Source organism: Girardinichthys multiradiatus, chromosome 1 (genome assembly GCF_021462225.1).
Source record: "Girardinichthys multiradiatus isolate DD_20200921_A chromosome 1, DD_fGirMul_XY1, whole genome shotgun sequence".
Classification (NCBI taxonomy): domain Eukaryota; kingdom Metazoa; phylum Chordata; class Actinopteri; order Cyprinodontiformes; family Goodeidae; genus Girardinichthys; species Girardinichthys multiradiatus.
This window is the reverse complement of record NC_061794.1, coordinates 4,199,912-4,216,765: the sequence shown is the minus strand read 5'-3', so window position 1 is coordinate 4,216,765 and position 16,854 is coordinate 4,199,912. Positions and strand designations below refer to the sequence as shown.

At 40.4% G+C, this 16,854-nt stretch overlaps 1 protein-coding gene across 1 annotated transcript; it reads right to left on the bottom strand.

Moving 5' to 3' along the window:
- Positions 1–6,683: 6,683 nt before the first annotated feature.
- Positions 6,684–9,786, bottom strand: LOC124884864. Its single transcript, XM_047392927.1, has 3 exons — positions 9,554–9,786; positions 8,115–8,394; positions 6,684–7,997 (listed from the first exon to the last, which is right to left on the bottom strand). The coding sequence occupies exons 1-3, from the start codon at positions 9,580–9,582 to the stop codon at positions 6,684–6,686; spliced, it is 1,623 nt and encodes a 540-aa protein (XP_047248883.1). The 5' UTR covers positions 9,583–9,786.
- Between the last annotated feature and the right edge of the window lie 7,068 nt (positions 9,787–16,854).

Genomic DNA, 16,854 nt, shown 5'->3' with positions numbered 1-16,854 from the left:
ACAGCAGAGGAGAGAAACTTGAATGAAATTGAAGGTGAAATACATGTTTATATATATTAATCAGGAAAATGGATGGCTTGCATAAACAGCTGCCGATCCCCGATTGTTGTTCTGATTGTGGTTGACTAAAGATCCTCTCAAACCATTCGCTAGCACCAACTAATGTTGTGCAAATAACTATATATAGGCTATGTTAGTGGTACAATGTCGGAAAAATATACAAACTGTTAAAATGTCAGAATCACAAAATAATTTTCCTGCTCTGTGTTTTATGTGCCAGCTCAAGACTTAAATTACATTTTATACTCTGAGCTACCCTCATTGTTGTCAGTGCAGTTATCGCCAAGGTATGGAAATGGTGGGCTACAGTTCACTAAATCAAACTTAATACGCTGATTAATGTTTCTTATAAAACAGTAAAACTAAAATTGCTGGTTGGGGAGCACAGCCGCCTTGAACTTTGACCACAGGGTGATGTGATGTTGTTCGCACAACCAATGGAAACGCAAAATGATGTGATGGATGGATGGATGATCCAATTGCTGTTCCAAATAATGATATATAATGTTTCATTGTGTGTTCTATGTGTAATACCCTTTATTAGACTGTATATTAATGAATCGGTGTTATTGTACCGACATGATAATCAATCCAATCCTTTCATTTTAAAATAAAGTAGAGGATGGTCCATTTACTGAAAGGCTATGCTTTAGCTCCTTCTTTCACCATTGTATGTCTCCCTAAAACAGTATATAGCTTTTATGCTATTTAAAGTCAGTATTTTCCTATTGGCATAAGGGTAATCTTAACACTGATTTGCAGGGAAGACTTTGAAAAAAAGTAATTGTGTTTTCTGTCTGTTTTTGTGCAGATTGATTGGGATGTCAGCGCTGATGGATGATGCAACTCTGGCAAATTACATCCCTTCCTATGGAGACCGAATTGCCCTCTTCAATTTCTGCAAAAGCAAACAACCACTCTCAAAAAGAAAACAGGGTCTTCTACCAAGAGTTCCCCTCTCAGAGTGAGAGACACAGTTCCTGAAATGTTAGATTTGGATGACCTAGTCAGACTGTACTTCAGACTTTCTTTCAGTAACAAAGAAATACTTGCAATTTTAGCACACAGTCATCAGACTATAATAAGTGTTCGAACTCTAAAGAGAATTTGTAAAAGACTTGGGCTGTTCAGAAGGAAGAATCAGTCAGACCTGGAAGAAGTGATGGTCTTTGTCCAACAAGAAATCATGACCAGTGGTCAGATGCAAGGTTATCAATGGCTACATCTTCGTGCAGTTCAATGTGGAATTGTGGTGTCACAAGATACTGTAAGACGCATAATTAAATTGGTTGACCCACAAGGTGTGGAACTAAGACGAGCTCGACGATTGAGAAGACGTCAGTACAACTGCAAAGGACCCAATGCACTTTGGCACATGGATGGCTATGATAAACTAAAACTCTATGCCATTGCTATTAGTGGCTGCATAGACGGTTTTAGCCGCTATGTTTTATGGATGGAGGCTTATGTCACAAACAATGACCCTAAATTGATTGCAAGTTATTTTCTGAAAACAGTTTCATGCATCAATGGATGTCCAGAGAGGATACGTGCTGACAGAGGAACAGAAAATAGATGTGTCTAACAAATGCAGATGTTTCTGCGGAGAAACCACACAGACAGTTTTGCAGGGGATAAAAGTTTCGTTTATGGAAGAAGTACAGCCAACCAACGCATAGAAGGGTGGTGGGATACCCTCCGCAAACAGAGTGCACAGTTTTGGATGAGCTTATTTCAAACCTTTCAGACTTTTTGGACAAAAATCTTATCCAATTCTGCTTTCTTAATCTTATTCAGGTAAAAGGGTGTACACATGTTCTGTAATGTCTGTTTCAAAAGTTGAACATGTAAATGTTCTGGTAGTGTTTTTAGAAATATCAAAAGGTATTTTGTGAATAAAATGAGTTTATTTTCATTTTAATAATTTGATGGAATTTATTTTATTCATGAGACATAACTACACCTTTCTCAGCACATGTGCATGGAGCCAATTTGTTTTTATTGCCAAATGTTTTAAATTAGTAGGGAGTCTGTTCCCCAGTGCTCCCTTGGGTCTGGTTTCAGAAAGCAGTTTTATCAGTAAGTTAATGCTACATATGAAATTAGGGATCATACAGTTTAAAGTGTTGCACCTCTCTGTGTGCATGTGCTGTTTGCTGAAAGTGCTATTTTGTTGTTGTGCTTGGTATTAGAGGTCACTTTCTTTTTGTATTAATTACTTAATAAGCCCCAACCTTGGGAAAAGTTATTGTTCCATTATCTGTTTTATACATTTACACTGTGCTGTTTTTATGCAGGATGAACTTGATGACGCTGTGCACACATGGAACTCACACAAAATCAGGCCAAGTGGTGGTGCATCATCGGGTCGACCAGTAGTGATGTACTCTTTTCCAGAGCTGCACAGGGCTGAGGATAGACTGAAACCTGTTTTCATGGATGAGATCATTGTGTGCATGGAAGAGTGTACACCAAAAGGCCAATATCCCTGCGATGAAACAGTGTTTGAACTTTGTTGTCTGCTTATGGTAGAAAATGAATGGAATGCCCCAAGAGATCCACTTGTTGCTGCTGATCTGTATATAAGGTTAAGAGAAAAAATACTCCAAAGTGTTTAAGAAATTTCTGTAGTCAAAAAGAGAAAAAACAGTGTTTCTGTTTATCTTGATTATGTGAGTAGTTGTCATGTCTTACAGGTACCCTATATGCAGTTATTCTTGCTTTGTATCAAATGAAAGACATTTTGGGGGCAAGCAAACATGTAATTTTTTACGTCATTCTGTCAGAATATTAATGGTTATTACTGGTATAATGTAAATGCAGTGTTTTGATATGAGTTTAGTCTTTCAGCTACCATTGTACTGATCAAAGTAAAAAAATGTTTGGTTGACATCTTGTCCCAATATATAGTTGTTTTTACTTTTACACTCAGTCATTAGAAGTAGCAATGCTCATTTCTTACTTGTCAAATATAGATAGTGTGATGTGATCATCAGTTATGTAACAAATTCTTCTAACTAGCTATGCTTTCAGCTGCATAAACAAATGTATTTTTTCTTCTAACACAATTCTGTATTGTTAAATGAAATCCAATGACAATGTATGTGTGAAATGTGAATTAAATGGCAGTACGAGTACAGCAAAAAGGATATTATAAAATTTGTAAACCTGCCTTCCATTAAATATAAACATCACTGTTTTGTTGCCAAGCATTTGTGAAGTATAAACTCACTAGCTATCCGTTGCCAACTTTTTTTCTTACTATTTCCAGATCGATATTTGTAAGCCTTGTGTGTATCAGCAAATTACCCATGCATTAACTCGGGGAGGAGGGGCAAGTTCAGCCCTCGAGAGCTACTGTCCTTCATCTTTTAGGTGGATCCCTTCTCCATCATACCTGAATAAAATGAATAGCTTGTTATCAAGCCTCTTCAGGGCTTCCCTGCACCTATGTGACAAAACAGTGCCCTAAAGAAGTTCCAAGTTATTGTCCCATCAAGTCTGAAACCATTTGCAATTATCAAATGTGTATCTAACTTTTTCTAATGACATGTTAAAGACAAATAAATGGCATTCAGCACTGTTACTGAGTTCTTTTGAATTCTGATTCCATTCTCTTCATTTTCTCACAATAAATGATTTACCTTAGGGTTATTCATTATCCTGTAAAGTTAAATATTTCTCTCAATTAAATTAGCTGATCACAGTCTTTAATTTGGTCGATGAAAGCCAAGCCACATGTTAAATTTTTCTTTCATTTACAGCCAACACATATTAAAAGCCGGAGGTATGGGGATAGATTTGACGCCTGTTCAAATGGATAAGGAGCTAGATCAACATATTAAAAACCATGATAGAATTTTATTTTAAAGTAACATTTATTAGCAAAATTTTACAAGAAACATTTTCTTGCTAATCCCAACAACATGGCCATTAGAATGAGCCAACCTATAAAAACAGAAACTAGATCTAATACAACCCTGTGTTATACATCAGTGACAGTGTAAAAAATTAACACTATTGCTCTTGGGGTATCAAAAATAACAAGAGTCATCTAGGGTGTAGAGATAAAACAAGTGCTAATTGTTGAGGAAATGCAGAAACAAAAATTGGATATCTTCTGTTCACCGATCACTGCACTGCATTGTATACTTTATATTTATAACATTAGAAACCAGTACATTTCTTCAAAACAGACTGAATCCATTATGCAGTGGATTATTGGTGGATGAGAAACACACATGCGTAGAATCAATATGACATTTAGAAAATACTGGAAAATATATAAATATATTTTCTGTAACTTTCAATTGTACTTTACAGCAAATACTAAAAATTGAAACCTCGATCTAACTTAGCTAACAATTGCATAAACTGTAAAGAAACATACGTCAGACATGACTAATTCAAATATGTAAAATTGTACAGATAACATTTACAATGTAACAATGTTTGAGTTTTATCCAGACCCAATAATAAAATATCTGGATTAAGTCTGACTCCTTACTTACAAGAGTATTTGATTTAGCTAAACTGCCACAAAACACGAGGCACTAAAGAAGCTTAAAAAAGAAGCTTCATTACAGGTCCTTCTCAAAATATTAGCATATTGTGATAAAGTTCATTATTTTCCATAATGTCATGATGAAAATTTAACATTCATATATTTTAGATTCATTGCACACTAACTGAAATATTTCAGGTCTTTTATTGTCTTAATACGGATGATTTTGGCATACAGCTCATGAAAACCCAAAATTCCTATCTCACAAAATTAGCATATCATTAAAAGGGTCTCTAAACGAGCTATGAACCTAATCATCTGAATCAACGAGTTAACTCTAAACACCTGCAAAAGATTCCTGAGGCCTTTAAAACTCCCAGCCTGGTTCATCACTCAAAACCCCAATCATGGGTAAGACTGCCGACCTGACTGCTGTCCAGAAGGCCACTATTGACACCCTCAAGCAAGAGGGTAAGACACAGACAGAAATTTCTGAACAAATAGGCTGTTCCCAGAGTGCTGTATCAAGGCACCTCAGTGGGAAGTCTGTGGGAAGGAAAAAGTGTGGCAGAAAACGCTGCACAATGAGAAGAGGTGACCGGACCCTGAGGAAGATTGTGGAGAAGGGCCGATTCCAGACCTTGGGGGACCTGCGGAAGCAGTGGACTGAGTCTGGAGTAGAAACATCCAGAGCCACCGTGCACAGGCGTGTGCAGGAAATGGGCTACAGGTGCCGCATTCCCCAGGTCAAGCCACTTTTGAACCAGAAACAGCGGCAGAAGCGCCTGACCTGGGCTACAGAGAAGCAGCACTGGACTGTTGCTCAGTGGTCCAAAGTACTTTTTTCGGATGAAAGCAAATTCTGCATGTCATTCGGAAATCAAGGTGCCAGAGTCTGGAGGAAGACTGGGGAGAAGGAAATGCCAAAATGCCAGAAGTCCAGTGTCAAGTACCCACAGTCAGTGATGGTCTGGGGTGCCGTGTCAGCTGCTGGTGTTGGTCCACTGTGTTTTATCAAGGGCAGGGTCAATGCAGCTAGCTATCAGGAGATTTTGGAGCACTTCATGCTTCCATCTGCTGAAAAGCTTTATGGAGATGAAGATTTCATTTTTCAGTACGACCTGGCACCTGCTCACAGTGCCAAAACCACTGGTAAATGGTTTACTGACCATGGTATCACTGTGCTCAATTTGCCTGCCAACTCTCCTGACCTGAACCTCATAGAGAATCTGTGGGATATTGTGAAGAGAACGTTGAGAGACTCAAGACCCAACACTCTGGATGAGCTGAAGGCCGCTATCGAAGCATCCTGGGCCTCCATAAGACCTCAGCAGTGCCACAGGCTGATTGCCTCCATGCCACGCCGCATTGAAGCAGTCATTTCTGCCAAAGGATTCCCGACCAAGTATTGAGTGCATAACTGTACATGATTATTTGAAGGTTGACGTTTTTTGTATTAAAAACACTTTTCTTTTATTGGTCGGATGAAATATGCTAATTTTGTGAGATAGGAATTTTGGGTTTTCATGAGCTGTATGCCAAAATCATCCGTATTAAGACAATAAAAGACCTGAAATATTTCAGTTAGTGTGCAATGAATCTAAAATATATGAATGTTAAATTTTCATCATGACATTATGGAGAATAATGAACTTTATCACAATATGCTAATATTTTGAGAAGGACCTGTACATTTTCTTTAGATCTCTTGAAATAATTTTTCTTGTTGCTGCTACAGGTTTCTTTCATGCAGCAGGAGAACTCAGATCTGGGGAAGACAGCTCTGGATATAGTAATAAACAGTGTACTCATTCTTTTTTTTTTACCACTTCATTGTGTCGTGTGAAACTAGGAATGATAAAAGAAACTGGAATAATTTCAGTCAAAACTGGTCTTCTGACATAAATGGACAATTACTCAGATTTGTTTTAAACAGGCGTAATTTTCATAAGTTCAAAATACATATTCTTTATGCCTCTTTGCAGCTCTGCTCTAGTCTGCATGAACCATTCAAATGTAGTGGATTGCAGTAGCTGTCTAAACAATGTCCATTACCCAGACATTACTTTCAAGAACGGCATTAAATTCAGAACGGAAGTCTGGGAAATTGTCATAGCTGTCAGCTATTTGCAGAATACTTCCACATGTGTGGAAAATTCTTGACTGCTTCCCTCAAAACCTCTGGTCTTCTTGTGAATGCCGTCATATCTTGAAATTCCACAAAAATACTGTTTGTTACTATAAGATCAGATCCAGTGCAGAATCGCATAAATTCCTGACGTTTAATGTCATCCAGCTCTCTGATGAATCTTTTGAGATGATTTCCCACATCTATTTGCTTTGGAGACAAATCCTCAGCAAATTTCAGCAGTTGGCAGACTTTTTTTGATGTTGGTTGCAGGTCTGAGAACAACTTGATCAGTGCCTCTGGACTGAGGGAAATATGTGGATAGATGATCTCTCTCCAGCAGTCAATGACGAACATTGGTTTTTGGACAAGCTCTTTGTGTGCTATTTCATAAAGGATTGTAGGAAGAGACTCGGCAGTTATTCTTTTTCTACAGCCATAACTGTCAAGAACCTCCACAAGATCATCTTGGTAAACAGCAGAAAAATTCTTGACTGCTTCCCTCAAAACCTCACATTCTTGGCTGCTGACAAACTGTAGAAAATGTGCTTTAAGATCGCTGTAAACGCTACTGAAAAGCACTTGTTCAAGAAAAGGGATTGCAAGTTTATTTGGAAAATACTGACAGTCTTGGTAACCTTTCAAAAGTATTCGTCCAACTGCCTTCCATTTTTCAGCAGGAAAATCATGGCGAATGAAGGGCACTTTAACTGTTGTACCGAGGGTGCATCGCTCATAGAATTCATTCCAGAAGCAGGTGAGAACATCTCTTAGTATCCCTGAGCAACTGCCTGCTTCTTCTGTGTTGTCTGGAAGTATGCGCTTCACATTCAGTGTTTTTCTCATAATATCTGAATCAGAGAAAGCAGTAATAATGTCATGTAAAGTGTTAGTATGATGTACAGTGATTGTTATTACATCATCTGGATTAGCTGGACTGAGGGGTACAAGAAAACCCTGATAGATTAATGTGTCTTCTGTATCTTCCTCAGCATTAAGAATGGGACCAAAGGTAATTTCTGAATCATCTGAAGGTTCTAAACCAGGGTGGGCATCAACAGAAGAACTCCTGACTTCCCACATTTGCAATGGATTAATTTCACTGCTACTGCTTTCCAAGACAAATATGACTTTGGATGTCTCACTGCCATCTTCTTCAGGAACTTTTGGCTTTGTTGCAATGTAGAAGCGTAACATTGTCAGCCTCGCTGCTTCATACATATTGCCAATCGTCAGGCAGGTGTCATCAGTAAGGTGGTTCTGTTTAAAGTCCCAAACCTCAAACTCAAAATCTGTCTCAGGACCCTTAGGAGACATGCCATCAGGAAAAAAAAGTTTATTTCCTTCATGAAGAATATCTTTTAATTCAGAATCAGTGGCCATTTGAATTTTTCTAGTCCCACCTCCCTGTTTCGCTCTCACCTGTTTGGTTATTTTTCCATCAGTATGTATCCATCCTATCTCAATATTTCGTGTTGCTTTTTGCTTCTTTGTCTGTCTTGTTCTTTCTTGAGAGGTGTTTTCCTTTGGACTTTCCTTTTTGGTTTTCATTTTCTCACGAAGCTTCTGCAGAAGACCCTGTTTTCTTTTTGAGAGTGGTTGTTTGCTTTTGCAGAAATTGAAGAGGGCAATTCGGTCTCCATAGGAAGGGATGTAATTTGCCAGAGTTGCATCATCCATCAGCGCTGACATCCCAATCAATCTGCACAAAAACAGACAGAAAACACAATTCTTTTTTTCAAAGTCTTCCCTGCAAATCAGTGTTAAGATTACCCTTATGCCAATAGGAAAATACTGACTTTAAATAGCATAAAAGCTATATACTGTTTTAGGGAGACATACAATGGTGAAAGAAGGAGCTAAAGCATAGCCTTTCAGTAAATGGACCATCCTCTACTTTATTTTAAAATGAAAGGATTGGATTGATTATTATATCGGTACAATAACACCAATTCATTAATATACAGTCTAATAAAGGGTATTACACATAGAACACACAATGAAATATTATATATCATTATTTGAAACAGCAATTGGATCATCCATCCATCCATCACATCATTTTGCGTTTCCATTGGTTGTGCGAACAACATCACATCACCCTGTGGTCAAAGTTCAAGGCGGCTGTGCTCCCCAACCAGCAATTTTAGTTTTACTGTTTTATAAGAAACATTAATCAGCGTATTAAGTTTGATTTAGTGAACTGTAGCCCACCATTTCCGTACCTTGGCGATAACTGCACTGACAACAATGAGGGTAGCTCAGAGTATAAAATGTAATTTAAGTCTTGAGCTGGCACATAAAACACAGAGCAGGAAAATTATTTTGTGATTCTGACATTTTAACAGTTTGTATATTTTTCCGACATTGTACCACTAACATAGCCTATATATAGTTATTTGCACAACATTAGTTGGTGCTAGCGAATGGTTTGAGAGGATCTTTAGTCAACCACAATCAGAACAACAATCGGGGATCGGCAGCTGTTTATGCAAGCCATCCATTTTCCTGATTAATATATATAAACATGTATTTCACCTTCAATTTCATTCAAGTTTCTCTCCTCTGCTGTACGAAAAGTTACTCAATCAAATACATTTCTCATGTTGGCAGGTGGTTAGCGTCTATAATTCAACTACTGGTTAATTTCCTTGGAAAACATTCAACACAAAGAACAATAAAATAAAACACAACCAACACTTTTGGGATAATTCCAGCAATCAGCAGCTAATAACCCTATATTCAATGCGTGTGATGTAACATTGTGGAACACGTTTATTCCTCCTAACGATGTAAGCTAACAAACATGCTAACAGCTGGTTCCGTTTTGGACACTAAACTAACTCTGTTGTTTTACTCACCTTCTGCTCTTCCAATAATGAAATGGCATCTTCAGGAACCCCTCAGCCACGTAAAAAGTCACTTAAATCTGACATGTTCCCCAAGATTGCTGGACGTTCCCCTGCACGACTCACATCTCAGGCGATGAAGCTGGTTGCACCCAGATGCTTCCAGGTGCTCACCTGCATTAAAGTCAGAATTCTGAGAAAAAAGTCAGAATTTTGAGAAAAAAGTCAGAATTCTGAGATTAAAGTCAGAATTCTGAGATTAAAGTCAAAATTTAATTTAATTTTTTTAGTGGCCCTAATACTCTTCCGTAGCTTCTTAACTCTCCTGAAAACTCAAAGTTTTAATCAATCTGGGATTTAGAAACATTATTCTAAACATGGATTATTGTTTCATGCAACATATAAACATACATTCATTCCAACAAACACAAAGACAAACATCAAAGACAAACAAATGGCCAAATTTGAAGCTTCAAGAATTCAAAGAAATTTTTAACAATCTCTTTTAAGAATATGTTTTCTCAGCCATATATTTTAATGCTGTAATTGATCCATTTTGTTATGACAATCTTTAGGATCCTTTTTTAAGATGAGTGCACAAACTATTTAGACGCACAGCAACAGTTTTCTCTTAAATTAATCCAAATTCACTGATGCTGAAACCTTCTGCCAATTATTTGTACTGTAACTCTGTAATAATAACTACAATCCTGAGAGTTATTGTTATAATTCTCTTTTTGTTTTGCTCAATTTTGATCGCAGCTGCATTCAAGAATTTCTCTGCCCAGGTTAAATGCAAAGAAGTACTTTAAGCCAGCGTTGACATTTTTATGGTATACCCAAACAAAACAAAAACTGCAGTGTTTGACTTAATCAGAAATTAAGATAAGAAACTTGACTCCAAACTGGACTTTTTCCACATAGTGTTTCAAAGGGAAAACACAAATAATTTTCCTTAATTTGGCTATTTAAATTTTGAGAGTTGGGGAAAAAATCATTACTAGAACCCCTCTTTAATAATCCAAATGCTGATAAATGTTTCAATATTTTATCTCTTAGTAATCTGAAATTACCTTGTGTACCTTTCTACTCCTATGTATTGTTTTAATCCTTAAACCCTAAAAAATCAAACAAGGAACCTTTATTTATTTTCTTTTCCTAAAATGAAGGATTTTCTTTATCTTTATTTTGTTATAAAAATCCTAACCTTGGTTCCAAAACAAAACTCTTCAACCCCAATCTGTGTCACCCAGAGTAGAAATTTTGAGTATTATTGCATTTCAAAGTCACCAAATGACTGGAACTCATCATTGGCTTAGATCTATTTTAATAGGTAATCAGTCTACCTTTAATTAAGTATTATAATTTTATGGACCCAAAATATATGGCTCATGGGCTTCAGGAGTCCAGAAACCACAGGTTGAGTACTCCTGGATTGAACAATGATGTTGGCTCTCTGCAGATTGAAGAGAGGATTGGCTAAATATCCCCAGACCTCGTACTCGTACTCGTCGTCTTCCGCTTTATCCGGGACCGGGTCGCGGGGGCAGCAGACTCAACAGAGACGCCCAGACGTCCCTCTCTCCAGACACCTCCTCCAGTTCCTCCAGGGGGAGCCCAAGGCGTTCCCAGGCCAGCCGAGAGACATAGTCCCTCCAGCGTGTCCTGGGCCGTCCCCTGGGCCTGCTCCCGGTGGGACGTGCCTGGAACACCTCCCAAGGAAGGCGTCCAGGAGGCATCCGGTATAGATGCCCGAGCAACCTCAACTGGCTCCTCTCGATGTGGAGGAGCAGCGGCTCTACTCCGAGCCCCTCCCGGATGGCCGAGCTCCTCACCCTATCTCTAAGGGAGTGCCCGGCCACCCTACGGAGGAAGCTCATTTCAGCCGCTTGTATCCGGGATCTCGTTCTTTCGGTCATGACCCAAAGTTCATGGCCATAAGTGAGGGTAGGAACGTAGACCGACCAGTAAATTGAGAGCTTTGCTTTTCGGCTCAGCTCTCTCTTCACCACAACGGACCGGCACAGCGCCCCCATTACTGCGGCAGCCGCACCGATCCGTCTGTCGATCTCCCGCTCCATTCTTCCCTCACTCGTGAACAAGACCCCGAGATACTTAAACTCCTCCACTTGAGTCAGGAACTCCCCTCCAACCTGAAGAGGACAAGCCACCCTTTTCCGGTCAAGTACCATGGCCTCGGATTTGGAGGAGCTGATCCTCATCCCAGCCGCTTCACACTCGGCTGCGAACCGCCACAGCGCATGCTGTAGGTCTTGGCTAGAGGGGGCCAGCAGGACCACGTCATCTGCAAAAAGAAGAGATGAAATCCACTGGTCCCCAAACCCGACCCCATCCGGCCCTTGGCTGCGTCTAGAAATCCTGTCCATAAAAGTTATGAACAGGACCGGTGACAAAGGGCAGCCCTGCCGGAGTCCAACATGCACTGGGAACAGGTCCGACTGGAGGTGCAGCTGTTGGTGTACAGGGAGAAGAGCAGAGGAGAGAGAACACAGCCTTGGGGGGAACCGGTGCTGATGGTCAGGGAGTCAGAGACGTGCTTCCCCAGCCTTACGCGCTGCTTCCTGTCAGACAGGAAGTCAGTGATCCACCTGCAGGTGGAGTCGGGCACACTCAGCTGGGAGAGCTTCTCCTGGAGCAGTGCTGGGACGATGGTGTTGAAGGCAGAGCTGAAATCCACAAACAGGATCCTGACATAGGTTCCTGTGGAGTCCAGGTGCCGGAGGATGAAGTGAGGGGCTAGGTTGACTGCATCATCTACAGACCTGTTGGCTCTGTAGGCAAACTGCAGGGGGTCCAGGAGGGGGTCGGTGATGTCTTTTAGGTGTGAGAGCACAAGGCGCTCAAAGGACTTCATCACCACAGAGGTCAGGGCGACGGGTCTGAAGTCATTAAGCCCTGTGGTCCTTGGCTTCTTGGGAACAGGGACGATGGTGGAGGACTTGAAGCAGGCTGGCACATGACATGTCTCCAGTGAGGTGTTAAAAATGTCTGTGAAGACTGGAGACAGCTGATCAGCGCAGTGCTTCAGGCTGGCTGGTGAGACAGAATCCGGACCAGCAGCTTTCCGGGGGTTCTGTCTCCTGAAGAGTTTGTTGACGTCCCTCTCCTGGATGGAAAGAGCCGTCCTCGGCGTGGGTAGGGGGCTGGTGGGGGGGAACTTCAGGGTGGGGGTTGGAGGTGCCAAGGCCCCTCTTGAGGTTGGGGAGGTGGGGGTGGTGGATTGTGGCTGCAGCTGTTGGGGGGCGTCGTGGGGGATGGTTGCAGGACTGTCCCTTTGTCTTTCAAAGCGGCAGTAGAACTCGTTCAGGTCGTTGGCGAGGCGTCGGTCGTTGATGGAGTGGGGGGCTTTCGGCTTGTAGTTGGTGATTTGCTTGAGCCCTTTCCAGACAGACGCAGAGTCGTTGGCTGAGAACTGGTTTTGGAGCTTCTCAGAGTACAGTCGTTTGGCCTCTTTCACTGCCTTGCCAAACTTGTACTTCGCCTCTCTGTATATGTCTTTGTCTCCACTCCTGAAGGCCTCTTCCTTATCCAGTCTTAACCTTCTGAGTTTAGCTGTGAACCAGGGATTGTCGTTGTTGTAACTCACCCTGGTGCATGATGGTACACAGCTGTCCTCACAGAAGCTGATGTAGGAAGTCACAGCCTCTGTGTACTCGTTCAGACTGTTGGTAGTAGTCCTGAACACATCCCAGTCTGTACAGCCTAAACACGCCTGGAGATTCTCCACAGCCTCACTGCTCCACTTCCTTGTCGTCCTCACAACAGGTTTGCAGAGCTTTAGTTTCTGCCTGTATGCAGGAATCAGGTGGACCATGATGTGGTCGGATTGGCCAAGTGCAGCACGTGGGACGGCGTGATAAGCGTCTCTGATGGTGGTGTAACAGTGATCCAGAATGTTGTCCTCTCTGGTCGGACATTTTATAAACTGTCTATATTTGGGGAGTTCGTGGGTGAGATTACCTTTGTTAAAGTCACCAACGACGATTATTAAGGAGTCCGGGTTGGTCCGCTCCACACTCAGTATCTGGTCGGCGAGCATGCGCTGTGCGACCTGCACGTTAGCTTGCGGCAGGATGTAAACACCGACCAGGATGAACGAAGCGAACTCACGGGGGGAATAAAAAGGCTTACAGTTTATGATGAAGGCTTCCAGGTCTGGAGAACAGTGCTGCTGAATTACTGTCACGTCGTTGCACCTACTAATTTAAAACATTTGGCAATAAAAACAAATTGGCTCCATGCACATGTGCTGAGAAAGGTGTAGTTATGTCTCATGAATAAAATAAATTCCATCAAATTATTAAAATGAAAATAAACTCATTTTATTCACAAAATACCTTTTGATATTTCTAAAAACACTACCAGAACATTTACATGTTCAACTTTTGAAACAGACATTACAGAACATGTGTACACCCTTTTACCTGAATAAGATTAAGAAAGCAGAATTGGATAAGATTTTTGTCCAAAAAGTCTGAAAGGTTTGAAATAAGCTCATCCAAAACTGTGCACTCTGTTTGCGGAGGGTATCCCACCACCCTTCTATGCGTTGGTTGGCTGTACTTCTTCCATAAACGAAACTTTTATCCCCTGCAAAACTGTCTGTGTGGTTTCTCCGCAGAAACATCTGCATTTGTTAGACACATCTATTTTCTGTTCCTCTGTCAGCACGTATCCTCTCTGGACATCCATTGATGCATGAAACTGTTTTCAGAAAATAACTTGCAATCAATTTAGGGTCATTGTTTGTGACATAAGCCTCCATCCATAAAACATAGCGGCTAAAACCGTCTATGCAGCCACTAATAGCAATGGCATAGAGTTTTAGTTTATCATAGCCATCCATGTGCCAAAGTGCATTGGGTCCTTTGCAGTTGTACTGACGTCTTCTCAATCGTCGAGCTCGTCTTAGTTCCACACCTTGTGGGTCAACCAATTTAATTATGCGTCTTACAGTATCTTGTGACACCACAATTCCACATTGAACTGCACGAAGATGTAGCCATTGATAACCTTGCATCTGACCACTGGTCATGATTTCTTGTTGGACAAAGACCATCACTTCTTCCAGGTCTGACTGATTCTTCCTTCTGAACAGCCCAAGTCTTTTACAAATTCTCTTTAGAGTTCGAACACTTATTATAGTCTGATGACTGTGTGCTAAAATTGCAAGTATTTCTTTGTTACTGAAAGAAAGTCTGAAGTACAGTCTGACTAGGTCATCCAAATCTAACATTTCAGGAACTGTGTCTCTCACTCTGAGAGGGGAACTCTTGGTAGAAGACCCTGTTTTCTTTTTGAGAGTGGTTGTTTGCTTTTGCAGAAATTGAAGAGGGCAATTCGGTCTCCATAGGAAGGGATGTAATTTGCCAGAGTTGCATCATCCATCAGCGCTGACATCCCAATCAATCTGCACAAAAACAGACAGAAAACACAATTACTTTTTTTCAAAGTCTTCCCTGCAAATCAGTGTTAAGATTACCCTTATGCCAATAGGAAAATACTGACTTTAAATAGCATAAAAGCTATATACTGTTTTAGGGAGACATACAATGGTGAAAGAAGGAGCTAAAGCATAGCCTTTCAGTAAATGGACCATCCTCTACTTTATTTTAAAATGAAAGGATTGGATTGATTATCATGTCGGTACAATAACACCGATTCATTAATATACAGTCTAATAAAGGGTATTACACATAGAACACACAATGAAACATTATATATCATTATTTGGAACAGCAATTGGATCATCCATCCATCCATCACATCATTTTGCGTTTCCATTGGTTGTGCGAACAACATCACATCACCCTGTGGTCAAAGTTCAAGGCGGCTGTGCTCCCCAACCAGCAATTTTAGTTTTACTGTTTTATAAGAAACATTAATCAGCGTATTAAGTTTGATTTAGTGAACTGTAGCCCACCATTTCCATACCTTGGCGATAACTGCACTGACAACAATGAGGGTAGCTCAGAGTATAAAATGTAATTTAAGTCTTGAGCTGGCACATAAAACACAGAGCAGGAAAATTATTTTGTGATTCTGACATTTTAACAGTTTGTATATTTTTCCGACATTGTACCACTAACATAGCCTATATATAGTTATTTGCACAACATTAGTTGGTGCTAGCGAATGGTTTGAGAGGATCTTTAGTCAACCACAATCAGAACAACAATCGGGGATCGGCAGCTGTTTATGCAAGCCATCCATTTTCCTGATTAATATATATAAACATGTATTTCACCTTCAATTTCATTCAAGTTTCTCTCCTCTGCTGTACGAAAAGTTACTCAATCAAATACATTTCTCATGTTGGCAGGTGGTTAGCGTCTATAATTCAACTACTGGTTAATTTCCTTGGAAAACATTCAACACAAAGAACAATAAAATAAAACACAACCAACACTTTTGGGATAATTCCAGCAATCAGCAGCTAATAACCCTATATTCAATGCGTGTGATGTAACATTGGGGAACACGTTTATTCCTCCTAACGATGTAAGCTAACAAACATGCTAACAGCTGGTTCCGTTTTGGACACTAAACTAACTCTGTTGTTTTACTCACCTTCTGCTCTTCCAATAATGAAATGGCATCTTCAGGAACCCCTCAGCCACGTAAAAAGTCACTTAAATCTGACATGTTCCCCAAGATTGCTGGACGTTCCCCTGCACGACTCACATCTCAGGCGATGAAGCTGGTTGCACCCAGATGCTTCCAGGTGCTCACCTGCATTAAAGTCAGAATTCTGGAATTAAAGTCAGAATTCTGAGATTAAAGTCAGAATTCTGGAATTAAAGTCAGAATTCTGAGATTAAAGTCAGAATTTTAGTTTATTTTTTTAGTGGCCCTAATACTCTTCTGTAAGAAGCAGCTTGTTTCTGAGGTAGGTGCATGTTAACAGTTTTGTAGTTTAAGATTCACTAAGATGGGTTTGAATGAAGAAACTGTGGGTCCCGCCCAGAGGCTGTCCATCAGAGGTTGGTTCTGCCTGACTCCGCCCACCTACCAGGTTGGTTCATGCCTTTGTTGTCATGGTGACGCTCAGCACCTCCCTTCCTGAGTTTTAACACTGTTTAAGAGACAATAGAATCAAAATGCTTGTAGTGATTGTTGCCTTAATAACATGTTTTTTTGTATAATAATTAAGGAAGTAGCATGACATTTGGATTTATGTGTTTTACTATAAAAAGGTTAATGAAATAGTTTACACTAGTTTGAAGAATTAGTTTTGCATGCAGAATCATTGGTGCTTTATTAGATTGAAAGTTTTCCCTGGTGCCATTATG

What these genes read in the sequence shown, in the direction of transcription:
- LOC124884864 (XM_047392927.1), bottom strand. Translation starts at nt 9,582, where the DNA reads ATGCCATTTCATTATTGGAAGAGCAGAAG. An exon ending in CATTATTGGAAGAGCAGAAG is followed by an intron (nt 8,395 to 9,553) that starts GTGAGTAAAACA and finishes GTTTTTGTGCAG; the next exon opens with ATTGATTGGGATGTCAGCGC. An exon ending in ATGGAAAAATAACCAAACAG is followed by an intron (nt 7,998 to 8,114) that starts GTGAGAGCGAAA and finishes ATGTCTCCTAAG; the next exon opens with GGTCCTGAGACAGATTTTGA.